The sequence below is a fragment of the Amphiura filiformis genome, unplaced genomic scaffold, assembly GCF_039555335.1.
Source record: "Amphiura filiformis unplaced genomic scaffold, Afil_fr2py scaffold_482, whole genome shotgun sequence".
Taxonomy (NCBI): Eukaryota; Metazoa; Echinodermata; class Ophiuroidea; order Amphilepidida; family Amphiuridae; genus Amphiura; species Amphiura filiformis.
The window spans coordinates 1-17,000 of NW_027305946.1; the positions used below are offsets into that span (position 1 = coordinate 1).

Sequence of the window (17,000 nt, forward strand, 5' to 3'; positions counted from 1 at the left end):
AATTGTAGGCCTATCATTTTATAATAGCTCTATATAGGCCTACTTGTTAAAAGTATTGAGAACTCTTCTCTTTGTTAATGACATACTTTATTATTGTAAATAAATAGATAAATAAATAAATAAATAAATAAGTAAATAAATAAATAAATAAATAAATAAATAAATAAATAAATAAATAAATAAATAAATAAATACATTAAAATAATGTGTGTGTTTTTTGTTCAATGCCACAAAAAGCACAGCCATCCTTGTAACCATTATCATGTTGCATTTCACAACTTCCCACCAATGAGAATTCAGTAATTTTGTCATTGGTCAATCGGCGGTAAATAATCAACCAATCACCTCTTGATACTTGCTAGGATCCTATTTACGATCCCGTATGAAATATAAAACAAGTTGTTTAGTTTCTGGCACCGAGTCATACGGATATTGAGAGCAAAATGGGTTCGCCGAGAAAATCTCCAAAGAAATCGCCCAAGAAAAGGGCAAGAAAAGCAGTTAGCTCACACCCAACATGTGCTGCCATGGTGCAAGCTGCAATCGCTGGCTTGAAGGAAAGAGGTGGTTCTTCTCTTCCAGCAATCAAGAAATACATCGCTGCCAATTACAAATGCGATGTAGCCAAATTGAATTCCTTCATCAAGGCCGCCATTCGCAACGGTGTAGCCAAGGGTACGCTAGTGCAGGTCAAGGGAAAAGGAGCGAGCGGTTCATTCCGTCTGGGTAAAAGGAGTCCGGATGCTGCACAAGCTAAAGCCAAGAGAGCCAAGGCAGCACAACGCAAAAAGGCAGCTGTCCAAAAGAGAAAGGCCAAGAGAGCAGCATCAAGAGCGAAGAAAACTGCAGCAAAGAAGGCAAAACGAGCAGCCAAGGCGGCAAAGAGAGCCACAAAGAAGAAGGCCAAGAAGCCGAAGAAGAAAGCTACCAAGAAATCGGCTAAGCCAAAGAAGAGAGCAGCACCAAAGAAGAAGGCTGCGTCCAAGAAAGCGAGGAAGACAAAGCCAAAGAGGAAGTCTTCACCTAAGAAGAAGGCAGCAAAGAGAACTTCGGCAAAGAAGTAGATCTTTTATCAGCCATAAAAAAAACCCAACGGCTCTTTTCAGAGCCACCAATTCATCTAAAAGAGCAATGACCCACTGTCCTAAAACCTATTCATCATGTTCATTTGATGATCCGATGTTCAAATTTAAATCAGAGGATACAAAATAACAAAATATAGCAAACATGTAGGCCATGTTTTCAGAGAGACGCGCATTTTCAACTAAAATTTTCTAATATTTTGGTTTAAAAATACACACAATTAGATAGGCCTACAATATTAATTTTGAAACTTCCAAAAGGTCTACTCTAATTTTCATAAGATCATTATAATTATTGTAAATTTATTCATTTTATTGTAGTATACGTTTATAGTTAGGAGTAGGCCTATCATGTTGTTTTATTTATATGATCAATTAACTTTTAGTGAACTGAAAAGAACAAAATGGAATGAAGTATTAAATGCAGACAAAAAATGTTTGAAAATAATAAACACTATCAATAATGTTCATGTTCCATGATTGCCACCATTAAACATGGTTAATCTCAACGAACAAAATAGAATTTTGAAAATGAGTACGTCATGTATTAAGAAAAAGAGATTCAACATTTTCAATATCTTTTCACCTTCTTTACATGTCTGACATAAGAATCATTTCTCTTTTTTGTATGTGGTGGCTCTGAAAAGAGCCGTTTGGTTTAATCCAACTAAGAGGGTTTACTTGGACTTGGTACGTTTTGGAAGGAGTACAGCCTGAATGTTGGGTAGTACACCTCCTTGGGCAATGGTCACTCCACCTAGCAGCCTGTTCAGTTCTTCGTCGTTGCGAACGGCTAGCTGCAAATGACGTGGGTTGATCCTGGACTTCTTGTTGTCTCGAGCTGCGTTGCCTGCCAATTCCAGAATTTCTGCCGTTAAATATTCCATCACGGCAGCCAGATAAACAGGGGCACCGGCACCCACCCGCTCTGAGTAGTTACCTTTCCGCAAGAAACGGTGAACACGACCCACTGGGAATTGCAACCCAGCTCTGCTAGATCGGCTCCTAGCCTTGCTCTTTGCTTTTCCTTTACCACGACCAGACATTTTCACACCTTTATCAAAACACTGCAATGATGATGCAAACGTAATCGATCGGTGACAAAGTTTGTTTTATACCATACCTCGAATTTGTTTCAGGATCTCAAAAAGGATCCTGAAACGTTAAAGAATAAAAAGATTGACGTGGATTGGTCAAAAGAATAAATCTTTCAACCAATAAAATAATTATTTGCGTATTTAATTTTTTGATTGGTTCGCAAACAACGCGCCAAATATACGGAGAAAAACTAAAAACTTTGATGGATCTGACCAGCGGCAGCCATAAAGATATCGTCCAATCAAAAATTAGTTGAACCGAGCGACCCTCTGATTGGTTGAAAGTTATCTAGCTCAAGATCCCTGTGCCAGCATATAAAAACGAGAATACCCGCGTTGCCGGCAATTGCTGATTTTATGTTTCAGTTGAAAATTGAAATTTGTGCCTTTTGAGACAAGTAAAATGCCTCCCAAAAGTCCGACAAGAAGTGGAAAAGGAGCCAAGAGAGCTGGCAGCCCACGTCGCAAGGGAAAGCGTGCTGCCAGGCGTCGCCGCCGTAGACGAGAAAGCTACGGAATCTACATCTACAAGGTACTGAAGCAAGTTCATCCTGACACTGGTATTTCCAGCCGTGCCATGAGCATCATGAACAGCTTTGTGAACGATATCTTTGAACGCATTGCTGGTGAAGCATCTCGCCTTGCACAGTACAACAGACGTCGCACCATCAGCAGCCGTGAAGTGCAGACTGCTGTCCGCCTTCTCCTGCCTGGAGAACTGGCCAAGCACGCGGTTAGCGAGGGTACCAAAGCCGTCACTAAATACACCACTTCCAGGTAAAATGTGACAGGCATCTTTAAAACCAAACGGCTCTTTTCAGAGCCACCAAGAAGTCCTAAAAGAGAGAATGATTTGTGTTGTCACAATTTTAGATTATAAATTAAATATTAAGTCTTGTCTTAAACGTCTATGTGTTAATGTGATTTAAAAATTCATTTTTTTTTACACGTGTAGATGCAGATTTTTTTTCATAATTTGTTACCGGTAATTTGTTTGTAGTTCACATTAGCCCTAGTCATACTTTTAAAAAAAGAGCAACGCATAGGTTAACAAGAAGGTAGTGTGTCAGTAATTTTGTTCAAATACCATGTAAATAACTAATAGAAAAATAAATAAATAGTGTATCTTTTGAGCATTTGCCTCAGAGTAGCCCAATATAAATGAAGTAGTGCACTAAACCACTAAATTGTAGGCCTATCATTTTATAATAGCTCTATATAGGCCTACTTGTTAAAAGTATTGAGAACTCTTCTCTTTGTTAATGACATACTTTATTATTGTAAATAAATAGATAAATAAATAAATAAATAAATAAATAAATAAATAAATAAATAAATAAATAAATAAATAAATAAATAAATAAATAAATAAATAAATAAATACATTAAAATAATGTGTGTTTTTTTGTTCAATGCCACAAAAAGCACAGCCATCCTTGTAACCATTATCATGTTGCATTTCACAACTTCCCACCAATGAGAATTCAGTAATTTTGTCATTGGTCAATCGGCGGTAAATAATCAACCAATCACCTCTTGATACTTGCTAGGATCCTATTTACGATCCCGTATGAAATATAAAACAAGTTGCTCTTTAGTTTCTGGCACCGAGTCATACGGATATTGAGAGCAAAATGGGTTCGCCGAGAAAATCTCCAAAGAAATCGCCCAAGAAAAGGGCAAGAAAAGCAGTTAGCTCACACCCAACATGTGCTGCCATGGTGCAAGCTGCAATCGCTGGCTTGAAGGAAAGAGGTGGTTCTTCTCTTCCAGCAATCAAGAAATACATCGCTGCCAATTACAAATGCGATGTAGCCAAATTGAATTCCTTCATCAAGGCCGCCATTCGCAACGGTGTAGCCAAGGGTACGCTAGTGCAGGTCAAGGGAAAAGGAGCGAGCGGTTCATTCCGTCTGGGTAAAAGGAGTCCGGATGCTGCACAAGCTAAAGCCAAGAGAGCCAAGGCAGCACAACGCAAAAAGGCAGCTGTCCAAAAGAGAAAGGCCAAGAGAGCAGCATCAAGAGCGAAGAAAACTGCAGCAAAGAAGGCAAAACGAGCAGCCAAGGCGGCAAAGAGAGCCACAAAGAAGAAGGCCAAGAAGCCGAAGAAGAAAGCTACCAAGAAATCGGCTAAGCCAAAGAAGAGAGCAGCACCAAAGAAGAAGGCTGCGTCCAAGAAAGCGAGGAAGACAAAGCCAAAGAGGAAGTCTTCACCTAAGAAGAAGGCAGCAGCAAAGAGAACTTCGGCAAAGAAGTAGATCTTTTATCAGCCATAAAAAAAAACCAACGGCTCTTTTCAGAGCCACCAATTCATCTAAAAGAGCAATGACCCACTGTCCTAAAACCTATTCATCATGTTCATTTGATGATCCGATGTTCAAATTTAAATCAGAGGATACAAAATAACAAAATATAGCAAACATGTAGGCCATGTTTTCAGAGAGACGCGCATTTTCAACTAAAATTTTCTAATATTTTGGTTTAAAAATACACACAATTAGATAGGCCTACAATATTAATTTTGAAACTTCCAAAAGGTCTACTCTAATTTTCATAAGATCATTATAATTATTGTAAATTTATTCATTTTATTGTAGTATACGTTTATAGTTAGGGAGTAGGCCTATCATGTTGTTTTATTTATATGATCAATTAACTTTTAGTGAACTGAAAAGAACAAAATGGAATGAAGTATTAAATGCAGACAAAAAAATGTTTGAAAATAATAAACGCTATCAATAATGTTCATGTTCCATGATTGCCACCATTAAACATGGTTAATCTCAACGAACAAAATAGAATTTTGAAAATGAGTACGTCATGTATTTAGAAAAAAGAGATTCAACATTTTCAATATCTTTTCACCTTCTTTACATGTCTGACATAAGAATCATTTCTCTTTTTTGTATGTGGTGGCTCTGAAAAGAGCCGTTTGGTTTAATCCAACTAAGAGGGTTTACTTGGACTTGGTACGTTTTGGAAGGAGTACAGCCTGAATGTTGGGTAGTACACCTCCTTGGGCAATGGTCACTCCACCTAGCAGCCTGTTCAGTTCTTCGTCGTTGCGAACGGCTAGCTGCAAATGACGTGGGTTGATCCTGGACTTCTTGTTGTCTCGAGCTGCGTTGCCTGCCAATTCCAGAATTTCTGCCGTTAAATATTCCATCACGGCAGCCAGATAAACAGGGGCACCGGCACCCACCCGCTCTGAGTAGTTACCTTTCCGCAAGAACCGGTGAACACGACCCCCTGGGAATTGCAACCCAGCTCTGCTAGATCGGCTCCTAGCCTTGCTCTTTGCTTTTCCTTTACCACGACCAGACATTTTCACACCTTTATCAAAACACTGCAATGATGATGCAAACGTAATCGATCGGTGACAAAGTTTGTTTTATACCATACCTCGAATTTGTTTCAGGATCTCAAAAAAGGATCCTGAAACGTTAAAGAATAAAAAGATTGACGTGGATTGGTCAAAAGAATAAATCTTTCAACCAATAAAATAATTATTTGCGTATTTAATTTTTGATTGGTTCGCAAACAACGCGCCAAATATACGGAGAAAAACTAAAACTTTGATGGATCTGACCAGCGGCAGCCATAAAGATATCGTCCAATCAAAAAATTAGTTGAACCGAGCGACCCTCTGATTGGTTGAAAGTTATCTAGCTCAAGATCCCTGTGCCAGCATATAAAAACGAGAATACCCGCGTTGCCGGCAATTGCTGATTTTATGTTTCAGTTGAAAATTGAAATTTGTGCCTTTTGAGACAAGTAAAATGCCTCCCAAAAGTCCGACAAGAAGTGGAAAAGGAGCCAAGAGAGCTGGCAGCCCACGTCGCAAGGGAAAGCGTGCTGCCAGGCGTCGCCGCCGTAGACGAGAAAGCTACGGAATCTACATCTACAAGGTACTGAAGCAAGTTCATCCTGACACTGGTATTTCCAGCCGTGCCATGAGCATCATGAACAGCTTTGTGAACGATATCTTTGAACGCATTGCTGGTGAAGCATCTCGCCTTGCACAGTACAACAGACGTCGCACCATCAGCAGCCGTGAAGTGCAGACTGCTGTCCGCCTTCTCCTGCCTGGAGAACTGGCCAAGCACGCGGTTAGCGAGGGTACCAAAGCCGTCACTAAATACACCACTTCCAGGTAAAATGTGACAGGCATCTTTAAAACCAAACGGCTCTTTTCAGAGCCACCAAGAAGTCCTAAAAGAGAGAATGATTTGTGTTGTCACAATTTTAGATTATAAATTAAATATTAAGTCTTGTCTTAAACGTCTATGTGTTAATGTGATTTAAAAATTCATTTTTTTACACGTGTAGATGCAGATTTTTTTCATAATTTGTTACCGGTAATTTGTTTGTAGTTCACATTAGCCCTAGTCATACTTTTAAAAAAAAGCAACGCATAGGTTAACAAGAAGGTAGTGTGTCAGTAATTTTGTTCAAATACCATGTAAATAACTAATAGAAAAATAAATAAATAGTGTATCTTTTGAGCATTTGCCTCAGAGTAGCCCAATATAAATGAAGTAGTGCACTAAACCACTAAATTGTAGGCCTATCATTTTATAATAGCTCTATATAGGCCTACTTGTTAAAAGTATTGAGAACTCTTCTCTTTGTTAATGACATACTTTATTATTGTAAATAAATAGATAAATAAATATAAATAAATAAATAAATAAATAAATAAATAAATAAATAAATAAATAAATAAATAAATAAATAAATAAATAAATAAATAAATAATAAATAAATAAATACATTAAAATAATGTGTGTGTTTTTTTGTTCAATGCCACAAAAGCACAGCCATCCTTGTAACCATTATCATGTTGCATTTCACAACTTCCCACCAATGAGAATTCAGTAATTTTGTCATTGGTCAATCGGCGGTAAATAATCAACCAATCACCTCTTGATACTTGCTAGGATCCTATTTACGATCCCGTATGAAATATAAAACAAGTTGCTCTTTAGTTTCTGGCACCGAGTCATACGGATATTGAGAGCAAAATGGGTTCGCCGAGAAAATCTCCAAAGAAATCGCCCAAGAAAAGGGCAAGAAAAGCAGTTAGCTCACACCCAACATGTGCTGCCATGGTGCAAGCTGCAATCGCTGGCTTGAAGGAAAGAGGTGGTTCTTCTCTTCCAGCAATCAAGAAATACATCGCTGCCAATTACAAATGCGATGTAGCCAAATTGAATTCCTTCATCAAGGCCGCCATTCGCAACGGTGTAGCCAAGGGTACGCTAGTGCAGGTCAAGGGAAAAGGAGCGAGCGGTTCATTCCGTCTGGGTAAAAGGAGTCCGGATGCTGCACAAGCTAAAGCCAAGAGAGCCAAGGCAGCACAACGCAAAAAGGCAGCTGTCCAAAAGAGAAAGGCCAAGAGAGCAGCATCAAGAGCGAAGAAAACTGCAGCAAAGAAGGCAAAACGAGCAGCCAAGGCGGCAAAGAGAGCCACAAAGAAGAAGGCCAAGAAGCCGAAGAAGAAAGCTACCAAGAAATCGGCTAAGCCAAAGAAGAGAGCAGCACCAAAGAAGAAGGCTGCGTCCAAGAAAGCGAGGAAGACAAAGCCAAAGAGGAAGTCTTCACCTAAGAAGAAGGCAGCAAAGAGAACTTCGGCAAAGAAGTAGATCTTTTATCAGCCATAAAAAAAACCCAACGGCTCTTTTCAGAGCCACCAATTCATCTAAAAGAGCAATGACCCACTGTCCTAAAACCTATTCATCATGTTCATTTGATGATCCGATGTTCAAATTTAAATCAGAGGATACAAAATAACAAAATATAGCAAACATGTAGGCCATGTTTTCAGAGAGACGCGCATTTTCAACTAAAATTTTCTAATATTTTGGTTTAAAAATACACACAATTAGATAGGCCTACAATATTAATTTTGAAACTTCCAAAAGGTCTACTCTAATTTTCATAAGATCATTATAATTATTGTAAATTTATTCATTTTATTGTAGTATACGTTTATAGTTAGGGAGTAGGCCTATCATGTTGTTTTATTTATATGATCAATTAACTTTTAGTGAACTGAAAAGAACAAAATGGAATGAAGTATTAAATGCAGACAAAAAAATGTTTGAAAATAATAAACGCTATCAATAATGTTCATGTTCCATGATTGCCACCATTAAACATGGTTAATCTCAACGAACAAAATAGAATTTTGAAAATGAGTACGTCATGTATTTAGAAAAAAGAGATTCAACATTTTCAATATCTTTTCACCTTCTTTACATGTCTGACATAAGAATCATTTCTCTTTTTTGTATGTGGTGGCTCTGAAAAGAGCCGTTTGGTTTAATCCAACTAAGAGGGTTTACTTGGACTTGGTACGTTTTGGAAGGAGTACAGCCTGAATGTTGGGTAGTACACCTCCTTGGGCAATGGTCACTCCACCTAGCAGCCTGTTCAGTTCTTCGTCGTTGCGAACGGCTAGCTGCAAATGACGTGGGTTGATCCTGGACTTCTTGTTGTCTCGAGCTGCGTTGCCTGCCAATTCCAGAATTTCTGCCGTTAAATATTCCATCACGGCAGCCAGATAAACAGGGGCACCGGCACCCACCCGCTCTGAGTAGTTACCTTTCCGCAAGAAACGGTGAACACGACCCACTGGGAATTGCAACCCAGCTCTGCTAGATCGGCTCCTAGCCTTGCTCTTTGCTTTTCCTTTACCACGACCAGACATTTTCACACCTTTATCAAAACACTGCAATGATGATGCAAACGTAATCGATCGGTGACAAAGTTTGTTTTATACCATACCCCGAATTTGTTTCAGGATCTCAAAAAAGGATCCTGAAACGTTAAAGAATAAAAAGATTGACGTGGATTGGTCAAAAGAATAAATCTTTCAACCAATAAAATAATTATTTGCGTATTTAATTTTTTGATTGGTTCGCAAACAACGCGCCAAATATACGGAGAAAACTAAAAACTTTGATGGATCTGACCAGCGGCAGCCATAAAGATATCGTCCAAAAAAAAAATTAGTTGAACCGAGCGACCCTCTGATTGGTTGAAAGTTATCTAGCTCAAGATCCCTGTGCCAGCATATAAAAACGAGAATACCCGCGTTGCCGGCAATTGCTGATTTTATGTTTCAGTTGAAAATTGAAATTTGTGCCTTTTGAGACAAGTAAAATGCCTCCCAAAAGTCCGACAAGAAGTGGAAAAGGAGCCAAGAGAGCTGGCAGCCCACGTCGCAAGGGAAAGCGTGCTGCCAGGCGTCGCCGCCGTAGACGAGAAAGCTACGGAATCTACATCTACAAGGTACTGAAGCAAGTTCATCCTGACACTGGTATTTCCAGCCGTGCCATGAGCATCATGAACAGCTTTGTGAACGATATCTTTGAACGCATTGCTGGTGAAGCATCTCGCCTTGCACAGTACAACAGACGTCGCACCATCAGCAGCCGTGAAGTGCAGACTGCTGTCCGCCTTCTCCTGCCTGGAGAACTGGCCAAGCACGCGGTTAGCGAGGGTACCAAAGCCGTCACTAAATACACCACTTCCAGGTAAAATGTGACAGGCATCTTTAAAACCAAACGGCTCTTTTCAGAGCCACCAAGAAGTCCTAAAAGAGAGAATGATTTGTGTTGTCACAATTTTAGATTATAAATTAAATATTAAGTCTTGTCTTAAACGTCTATGTGTTAATATGATAAAAAAATTCATTTTTTTTACACGTGTAGATGCAGATTTTTTTCATAATTTGTTACCGGTAATTTGTTTGTAGTACACATTAGCCCTAGTCATACTTTTAAAAAAAAAGAGCAACGCATAGGTTAACAAGAAGGTAGTGTGTCAGTAATTTTGTTCAAATACCATGTAAATAACTAATAGAAAAATAAATAAATAGTGTATCTTTTGAGCATTTGCCTCAGAGTAGCCCAATATAAATGAAGTAGTGCACTAAACCACTAAATTGTAGGCCTATCATTTTATAATAGCTCTATATAGGCCTACTTGTTAAAAAAGTATTGAGAACTCTTCTCTTTGTTAATGACATACTTTATTATTGTAAATAAATAGATAAATAAATAAATAAATAAATAAATAAATAAATAAATAAATAAATAAATAAATAAATAAATAAATAAATAAATAAATACATTAAAATAATGTGTGTGTTTTTTGTTCAATGCCACAAAAAGCACAGCCATCCTTGTAACCATTATCATGTTGCATTTCACAACTTCCCACCAATGAGAATTCAGTAATTTTGTCATTGGTCAATCGGCGGTAAATAATCAACCAATCACCTCTTGATACTTGCTAGGATCCTATTTACGATCCCGTATGAAATATAAAACAAGTTGCTCTTTAGTTTCTGGCACCGAGTCATACGGATATTGAGAGCAAAATGGGTTCGCCGAGAAAATCTCCAAAGAAATCGCCCAAGAAAAGGGCAAGAAAAGCAGTTAGCTCACACCCAACATGTGCTGCCATGGTGCAAGCTGCAATCGCTGGCTTGAAGGAAAGAGGTGGTTCTTCTCTTCCAGCAATCAAGAAATACATCGCTGCCAATTACAAATGCGATGTAGCCAAATTGAATTCCTTCATCAAGGCCGCCATTCGCAACGGTGTAGCCAAGGGTACGCTAGTGCAGGTCAAGGGAAAAGGAGCGAGCGGTTCATTCCGTCTGGGTAAAAGGAGTCCGGATGCTGCACAAGCTAAAGCCAAGAGAGCCAAGGCAGCACAACGCAAAAAGGCAGCTGTCCAAAAGAGAAGGGCCAAGAGAGCAGCATCAAGAGCGAAGAAAACTGCAGCAAAGAAGGCAAAACGAGCAGCCAAGGCGGCAAAGAGAGCCACAAAGAAGAAGGCCAAGAAGCCGAAGAAGAAAGCTACCAAGAAATCGGCTAAGCCAAAGAAGAGAGCAGCACCAAAGAAGAAGGCTGCGTCCAAGAAAGCGAGGAAGACAAAGCCAAAGAGGAAGTCTTCACCTAAGAAGAAGGCAGCAAAGAGAACTTCGGCAAAGAAGTAGATCTTTTATCAGCCATAAAAAAAACCCAACGGCTCTTTTCAGAGCCACCAATTCATCTAAAAGAGCAATGACCCACTGTCCTAAAACCTATTCATCATGTTCATTTGATGATCCGATGTTCAAATTTAAATCAGAGGATACAAAATAACAAAATATAGCAAACATGTAGGCCATGTTTTCAGAGAGACGCGCATTTTCAACTAAAATTTTCTAATATTTTGGTTTAAAAATACACACAATTAGATAGGCCTACAATATTAATTTTGAAACTTCCAAAAGGTCTACTCTAATTTTCATAAGATCATTATAATTATTGTAAATTTATTCATTTTATTGTAGTATACGTTTATAGTTAGGGAGTAGGCCTATCATGTTGTTTTATTTATATGATCAATTAACTTTTAGTGAACTGAAAAGAACAAAATGGAATGAAGTATTAAATGCAGACAAAAAATGTTTGAAAATAATAAACGCTATCAATAATGTTCATGTTCCATGATTGCCACCATTAAACATGGTTAATCTCAACGAACAAAATAGAATTTTGAAAATGAGTACGTCATGTATTTAAAAAAAAGAGATTCAACATTTTCAATATCTTTTCACCTTCTTTACATGTCTGACATAAGAATCATTTCTCTTTTTTTTGTATGTGGTGGCTCTGAAAAGAGCCGTTTGGTTTAATCCAACTAAGAGGGTTTACTTGGACTTGGTACGTTTTGGAAGGAGTACAGCCTGAATGTTGGGTAGTACACCTCCTTGGGCAATGGTCACTCCACCTAGCAGCCTGTTCAGTTCTTCGTCGTTGCGAACGGCTAGCTGCAAATGACGTGGGTTGATCCTGGACTTCTTGTTGTCTCGAGCTGCGTTGCCTGCCAATTCCAGAATTTCTGCCGTTAAATATTCCATCACGGCAGCCAGATAAACAGGGGCACCGGCACCCACCCGCTCTGAGTAGTTACCTTTCCGCAAGAAACGGTGAACACGACCCACTGGGAATTGCAACCCAGCTCTGCTAGATCGGCTCCTAGCCTTGCTCTTTGCTTTTCCTTTACCACGACCAGACATTTTCACACCTTTATCAAAACACTGCAATGATGATGCAAACGTAATCGATCGGTGACAAAGTTTGTTTTATACCATACCCGAATTTGTTTCAGGATCTCAAAAAGGATCCTGAAACGTTAAAGAATAAAAAAGATTGACGTGGATTGGTCAAAAGAATAAATCTTTCAACCAATAAAATAATTATTTGCGTATTTAATTTTTTGATTGGTTCGCAAACAACGCGCCAAATATACGGAGAAAAACTAAAAACTTTGATGGATCTGACCAGCGGCAGCCATAAAGATATCGTCCAATCAAAAATTTAGTTGAACCGAGCGACCCTCTGATTGGTTGAAAGTTATCTAGCTCAAGATCCCTGTGCCAGCATATAAAAACGAGAATACCCGCGTTGCCGGCAATTGCTGATTTTATGTTTCAGTTGAAAATTGAAATTTGTGCCTTTTGAGACAAGTAAAATGCCTCCCAAAAGTCCGACAAGAAGTGGAAAAGGAGCCAAGAGAGCTGGCAGCCCACGTCGCAAGGGAAAGCGTGCTGCCAGGCGTCGCCGCCGTAGACGAGAAAGCTACGGAATCTACATCTACAAGGTACTGAAGCAAGTTCATCCTGACACTGGTATTTCCAGCCGTGCCATGAGCATCATGAACAGCTTTGTGAACGATATCTTTGAACGCATTGCTGGTGAAGCATCTCGCCTTGCACAGTACAACAGACGTCGCACCATCAGCAGCCGTGAAGTGCAGACTGCTGTCCGCCTTCTCCTGCCTGGAGAACTGGCCAAGCACGCGGTTAGCGAGGGTACCAAAGCCGTCACTAAATACACCACTTCCAGGTAAAATGTGACAGGCATCTTTAAAACCAAACGGCTCTTTTCAGAGCCACCAAGAAGTCCTAAAAGAGAGAATGATTTGTGTTGTCACAATTTTAGATTATAAATTAAATATTAAGTCTTGTCTTAAACGTCTATGTGTTAATGTGATTTAAAAATTCATTTTTTTTACACGTGTAGATGCAGATTTTTTTTCATAATTTGTTACCGGTAATTTGTTTGTAGTTCACATTAGCCCTAGTCATACTTTTAAAAAAAAGAGCAACGCATAGGTTAACAAGAAGGTAGTGTGTCAGTAATTTTGTTCAAATACCATGTAAATAACTAATAGAAAAATAAATAAATAGTGTATCTTTTGAGCATTTGCCTCAGAGTAGCCCAATATAAATGAAGTAGTGCACTAAACCACTAAATTGTAGGCCTATCATTTTATAATAGCTCTATATAGGCCTACTTGTTAAAAGTATTGAGAACTCTTCTCTTTGTTAATGACATACTTTATTATTGTAAATAAATAGATAAATAAATAAATAAATAAATAAATAAATAAATAAATAAATAAATAAATAAATAAATAAATAAATAAATATAAATAAATAAATACATTAAAATAATGTGTGTGTTTTTGTTCAATGCCACAAAAAGCACAGCCATCCTTGTAACCATTATCATGTTGCATTTCACAACTTCCCACCAATGAGAATTCAGTAATTTTGTCATTGGTCAATCGGCGGTAAATAATCAACCAATCACCTCTTGATACTTGCTAGGATCCTATTTACGATCCCGTATGAAATATAAAACAAGTTGCTCTTTAGTTTCTGGCACCGAGTCATACGGATATTGAGAGCAAAATGGGTTCGCCGAGAAAATCTCCAAAGAAATCGCCCAAGAAAAGGGCAAGAAAAGCAGTTAGCTCACACCCAACATGTGCTGCCATGGTGCAAGCTGCAATCGCTGGCTTGAAGGAAAGAGGTGGTTCTTCTCTTCCAGCAATCAAGAAATACATCGCTGCCAATTACAAATGCGATGTAGCCAAATTGAATTCCTTCATCAAGGCCGCCATTCGCAACGGTGTAGCCAAGGGTACGCTAGTGCAGGTCAAGGGAAAAGGAGCGAGCGGTTCATTCCGTCTGGGTAAAAGGAGTCCGGATGCTGCACAAGCTAAAGCCAAGAGAGCCAAGGAAAAAAAAAAAAAAAAGGCAGCTGTCCAAAAGAGAAAGGCCAAGAGAGCAGCATCAAGAGCGAAGAAAACTGCAGCAAAGAAGGCAAAACGAGCAGCCAAGGCGGCAAAGAGAGCCACAAAGAAGAAGGCCAAGAAGCCGAAGAAGAAAGCTACCAAGAAATCGGCTAAGCCAAAGAAGAGAGCAGCACCAAAGAAGAAGGCTGCGTCCAAGAAAGCGAGGAAGACAAAGCCAAAGAGGAAGTCTTCACCTAAGAAGAAGGCAGCAAAGAGAACTTCGGCAAAGAAGTAGATCTTTTATCAGCCATAAAAAAAACCCAACGGCTCTTTTCAGAGCCACCAATTCATCTAAAAGAGCAATGACCCACTGTCCTAAAACCTATTCATCATGTTCATTTGATGATCCGATGTTCAAATTTAAATCAGAGGATACAAAATAACAAAATATAGCAAACATGTAGGCCATGTTTTCAGAGAGACGCGCATTTTCAACTAAAATTTTCTAATATTTTGGTTTAAAAATACACACAATTAGATAGGCCTACAATATTAATTTTGAAACTTCCAAAAGGTCTACTCTAATTTTCATAAGATCATTATAATTATTGTAAATTTATTCATTTTATTGTAGTATACGTTTATAGTTAGGGAGTAGGCCTATCATGTTGTTTTATTTATATGATCAATTAACTTTTAGTGAACTGAAAAGAACAAAATGGAATGAAGTATTAAATGCAGACAAAAAAAATGTTTGAAAATAATAAACGCTATCAATAATGTTCATGTTCCATGATTGCCACCATTAAACATGGTTAATCTCAACGAACAAAATAGAATTTTGAAAATGAGTACGTCATGTATTTAGAAAAAGAGATTCAACATTTTCAATATCTTTTCACCTTCTTTACATGTCTGACATAAGAATCATTTCTCTTTTTTGTATGTGGTGGCTCTGAAAAGAGCCGTTTGGTTTAATCCAACTAAGAGGGTTTACTTGGACTTGGTACGTTTTGGAAGGAGTACAGCCTGAATGTTGGGTAGTACACCTCCTTGGGCAATGGTCACTCCACCTAGCAGCCTGTTCAGTTCTTCGTCGTTGCGAACGGCTAGCTGCAAATGACGTGGGTTGATCCTGGACTTCTTGTTGTCTCGAGCTGCGTTGCCTGCCAATTCCAGAATTTCTGCCGTTAAATATTCCATCACGGCAGCCAGATAAACAGGGGCACCGGCACCCACCCGCTCTGAGTAGTTACCTTTCCGCAAGAAACGGTGAACACGACCCACTGGGAATTGCAACCCAGCTCTGCTAGATCGGCTCCTAGCCTTGCTCTTTGCTTTTCCTTTACCACGACCAGACATTTTCACACCTTTATCAAAACACTGCAATGATGATGCAAACGTAATCGATCGGTGACAAAGTTTGTTTTATACCATACCCCGAATTTGTTTCAGGATCTCAAAAAAGGATCCTGAAACGTTAAAGAATAAAAAGATTGACGTGGATTGGTCAAAAGAATAAATCTTTCAACCAATAAAATAATTATTTGCGTATTTAATTTTTGATTGGTTCGCAAACAACGCGCCAAATATACGGAGAAAAACTAAAACTTTGATGGATCTGACCAGCGGCAGCCATAAAGATATCGTCCAATTAAAAATTAGTTGAACCGAGCGACCCTCTGATTGGTTGAAAGTTATCTAGCTCAAGATCCCTGTGCCAGCATATAAAAACGAGAATACCCGCGTTGCCGGCAATTGCTGATTTTATGTTTCAGTTGAAAATTGAAATTTGTGCCTTTTGAGACAAGTAAAATGCCTCCCAAAAGTCCGACAAGAAGTGGAAAAGGAGCCAAGAGAGCTGGCAGCCCACGTCGCAAGGGAAAGCGTGCTGCCAGGCGTCGCCGCCGTAGACGAGAAAGCTACGGAATCTACATCTACAAGGTACTGAAGCAAGTTCATCCTGACACTGGTATTTCCAGCCGTGCCATGAGCATCATGAACAGCTTTGTGAACGATATCTTTGAACGCATTGCTGGTGAAGCATCTCGCCTTGCACAGTACAACAGACGTCGCACCATCAGCAGCCGTGAAGTGCAGACTGCTGTCCGCCTTCTCCTGCCTGGAGAACTGGCCAAGCACGCGGTTAGCGAGGGTACCAAAGCCGTCACTAAATACACCACTTCCAGGTAAAATGTGACAGGCATCTTTAAAACCAAACGGCTCTTTTCAGAGCCACCAAGAAGTCCTAAAAGAGAGAATGATTTGTGTTGTCACAATTTTAGATTATAAATTAAATATTAAGTCTTGTCTTAAACGTCTATGTGTTAATGTGATTTAAAAATTCATTTTTTTTACACGTGTAGATGCAGATTTTTTTTCATAATTTGTTACCGGTAATTTGTTTGTAGTTCACATTAGCCCTAGTCATACTTTTAAAAAAAAAGAGCAACGCATAGGTTAACAAGAAGGTAGTGTGTCAGTAATTTTGTTCAAATACCATGTAAATAACTAATAGAAAAATAAATAAATAGTGTATCTTTTGAGCATTTGCCTCAGAGTAGCCCAATATAAATGAAGTAGTGCACTAAACCACTAAATTGTAGGCCTATCATTTTATAATAGCTCTATATAGGCCTACTTGTTAAAAGTATTGAGAACTCTTCTCTTTGTTAATGACATACTTATTATTGTAAATAAATAGATAAATAAATAAATAAATAAATAAATAAATAAA

The 17,000-nt window shown here is 38.7% G+C and overlaps 15 protein-coding genes across 15 annotated transcripts; 10 read left to right on the forward strand and 5 right to left on the reverse strand.

Moving 5' to 3' along the window:
* Positions 1-442: 442 nt before the first annotated feature.
* LOC140145618 (uncharacterized) lies at positions 443-1,249 on the forward strand. Its single transcript, XM_072167312.1, has one exon. It carries the CDS (start codon positions 444-446, stop codon positions 1,062-1,064), a length of 621 nt encoding a protein of 206 aa, XP_072023413.1. The 5' UTR covers position 443; the 3' UTR covers positions 1,065-1,249.
* A 510-nt stretch (positions 1,250-1,759) lies between these two features.
* LOC140145620 (late histone H2A.1-like) lies at positions 1,760-2,128 on the reverse strand. Its single transcript, XM_072167314.1, has one exon. It carries the CDS (start codon positions 2,126-2,128, stop codon positions 1,760-1,762), a length of 369 nt encoding a protein of 122 aa, XP_072023415.1.
* Positions 2,129-2,507: 379 nt separating this feature from the next.
* On the forward strand, positions 2,508-2,985 carry LOC140145619 (histone H2B.1, sperm-like). The gene has a single exon (XM_072167313.1). The coding sequence runs from the start codon at positions 2,583-2,585 to the stop codon at positions 2,958-2,960; it is 378 nt and encodes a 125-aa protein (XP_072023414.1). The 5' UTR covers positions 2,508-2,582; the 3' UTR covers positions 2,961-2,985.
* Positions 2,986-3,791: 806 nt separating this feature from the next.
* On the forward strand, positions 3,792-4,437 carry LOC140145622 (uncharacterized). The gene has a single exon (XM_072167316.1). It carries the CDS (start codon positions 3,814-3,816, stop codon positions 4,435-4,437), a length of 624 nt encoding a protein of 207 aa, XP_072023417.1. The 5' UTR covers positions 3,792-3,813.
* Positions 4,438-5,135: 698 nt separating this feature from the next.
* LOC140145631 (late histone H2A.1-like) lies at positions 5,136-5,504 on the reverse strand. The gene has a single exon (XM_072167326.1). It carries the CDS (start codon positions 5,502-5,504, stop codon positions 5,136-5,138), a length of 369 nt encoding a protein of 122 aa, XP_072023427.1.
* Positions 5,505-5,826: 322 nt separating this feature from the next.
* LOC140145627 (histone H2B.1, sperm-like) lies at positions 5,827-6,371 on the forward strand. Its single transcript, XM_072167321.1, has one exon. The coding sequence runs from the start codon at positions 5,959-5,961 to the stop codon at positions 6,334-6,336; it is 378 nt and encodes a 125-aa protein (XP_072023422.1). The 5' UTR covers positions 5,827-5,958; the 3' UTR covers positions 6,337-6,371.
* An 810-nt stretch (positions 6,372-7,181) lies between these two features.
* LOC140145616 (uncharacterized) lies at positions 7,182-8,009 on the forward strand. The gene has a single exon (XM_072167310.1). It carries the CDS (start codon positions 7,204-7,206, stop codon positions 7,822-7,824), a length of 621 nt encoding a protein of 206 aa, XP_072023411.1. The 5' UTR covers positions 7,182-7,203; the 3' UTR covers positions 7,825-8,009.
* A 513-nt stretch (positions 8,010-8,522) lies between these two features.
* On the reverse strand, positions 8,523-9,063 carry LOC140145623 (late histone H2A.1-like). The gene has a single exon (XM_072167318.1). The coding sequence runs from the start codon at positions 8,889-8,891 to the stop codon at positions 8,523-8,525; it is 369 nt and encodes a 122-aa protein (XP_072023419.1). The 5' UTR covers positions 8,892-9,063.
* A 194-nt stretch (positions 9,064-9,257) lies between these two features.
* On the forward strand, positions 9,258-9,749 carry LOC140145628 (histone H2B.1, sperm-like). Its single transcript, XM_072167322.1, has one exon. The coding sequence runs from the start codon at positions 9,347-9,349 to the stop codon at positions 9,722-9,724; it is 378 nt and encodes a 125-aa protein (XP_072023423.1). The 5' UTR covers positions 9,258-9,346; the 3' UTR covers positions 9,725-9,749.
* A 797-nt stretch (positions 9,750-10,546) lies between these two features.
* LOC140145621 (uncharacterized) lies at positions 10,547-11,374 on the forward strand. Its single transcript, XM_072167315.1, has one exon. The coding sequence runs from the start codon at positions 10,569-10,571 to the stop codon at positions 11,187-11,189; it is 621 nt and encodes a 206-aa protein (XP_072023416.1). The 5' UTR covers positions 10,547-10,568; the 3' UTR covers positions 11,190-11,374.
* A 514-nt stretch (positions 11,375-11,888) lies between these two features.
* LOC140145625 (late histone H2A.1-like) lies at positions 11,889-12,257 on the reverse strand. The gene has a single exon (XM_072167320.1). It carries the CDS (start codon positions 12,255-12,257, stop codon positions 11,889-11,891), a length of 369 nt encoding a protein of 122 aa, XP_072023421.1.
* Positions 12,258-12,623: 366 nt separating this feature from the next.
* On the forward strand, positions 12,624-13,125 carry LOC140145630 (histone H2B.1, sperm-like). The gene has a single exon (XM_072167325.1). The coding sequence runs from the start codon at positions 12,713-12,715 to the stop codon at positions 13,088-13,090; it is 378 nt and encodes a 125-aa protein (XP_072023426.1). The 5' UTR covers positions 12,624-12,712; the 3' UTR covers positions 13,091-13,125.
* Positions 13,126-13,915: 790 nt separating this feature from the next.
* Positions 13,916-14,743, forward strand: LOC140145617 (histone H1-like). Its single transcript, XM_072167311.1, has one exon. The coding sequence runs from the start codon at positions 13,938-13,940 to the stop codon at positions 14,556-14,558; it is 621 nt and encodes a 206-aa protein (XP_072023412.1). The 5' UTR covers positions 13,916-13,937; the 3' UTR covers positions 14,559-14,743.
* Positions 14,744-15,256: 513 nt separating this feature from the next.
* Positions 15,257-15,700, reverse strand: LOC140145624 (late histone H2A.1-like). Its single transcript, XM_072167319.1, has one exon. The coding sequence runs from the start codon at positions 15,623-15,625 to the stop codon at positions 15,257-15,259; it is 369 nt and encodes a 122-aa protein (XP_072023420.1). The 5' UTR covers positions 15,626-15,700.
* Positions 15,701-16,003: 303 nt separating this feature from the next.
* LOC140145629 (histone H2B.1, sperm-like) lies at positions 16,004-16,491 on the forward strand. Its single transcript, XM_072167323.1, has one exon. It carries the CDS (start codon positions 16,079-16,081, stop codon positions 16,454-16,456), a length of 378 nt encoding a protein of 125 aa, XP_072023424.1. The 5' UTR covers positions 16,004-16,078; the 3' UTR covers positions 16,457-16,491.
* The last annotated feature ends 509 nt before the right edge of the window (positions 16,492-17,000 follow it).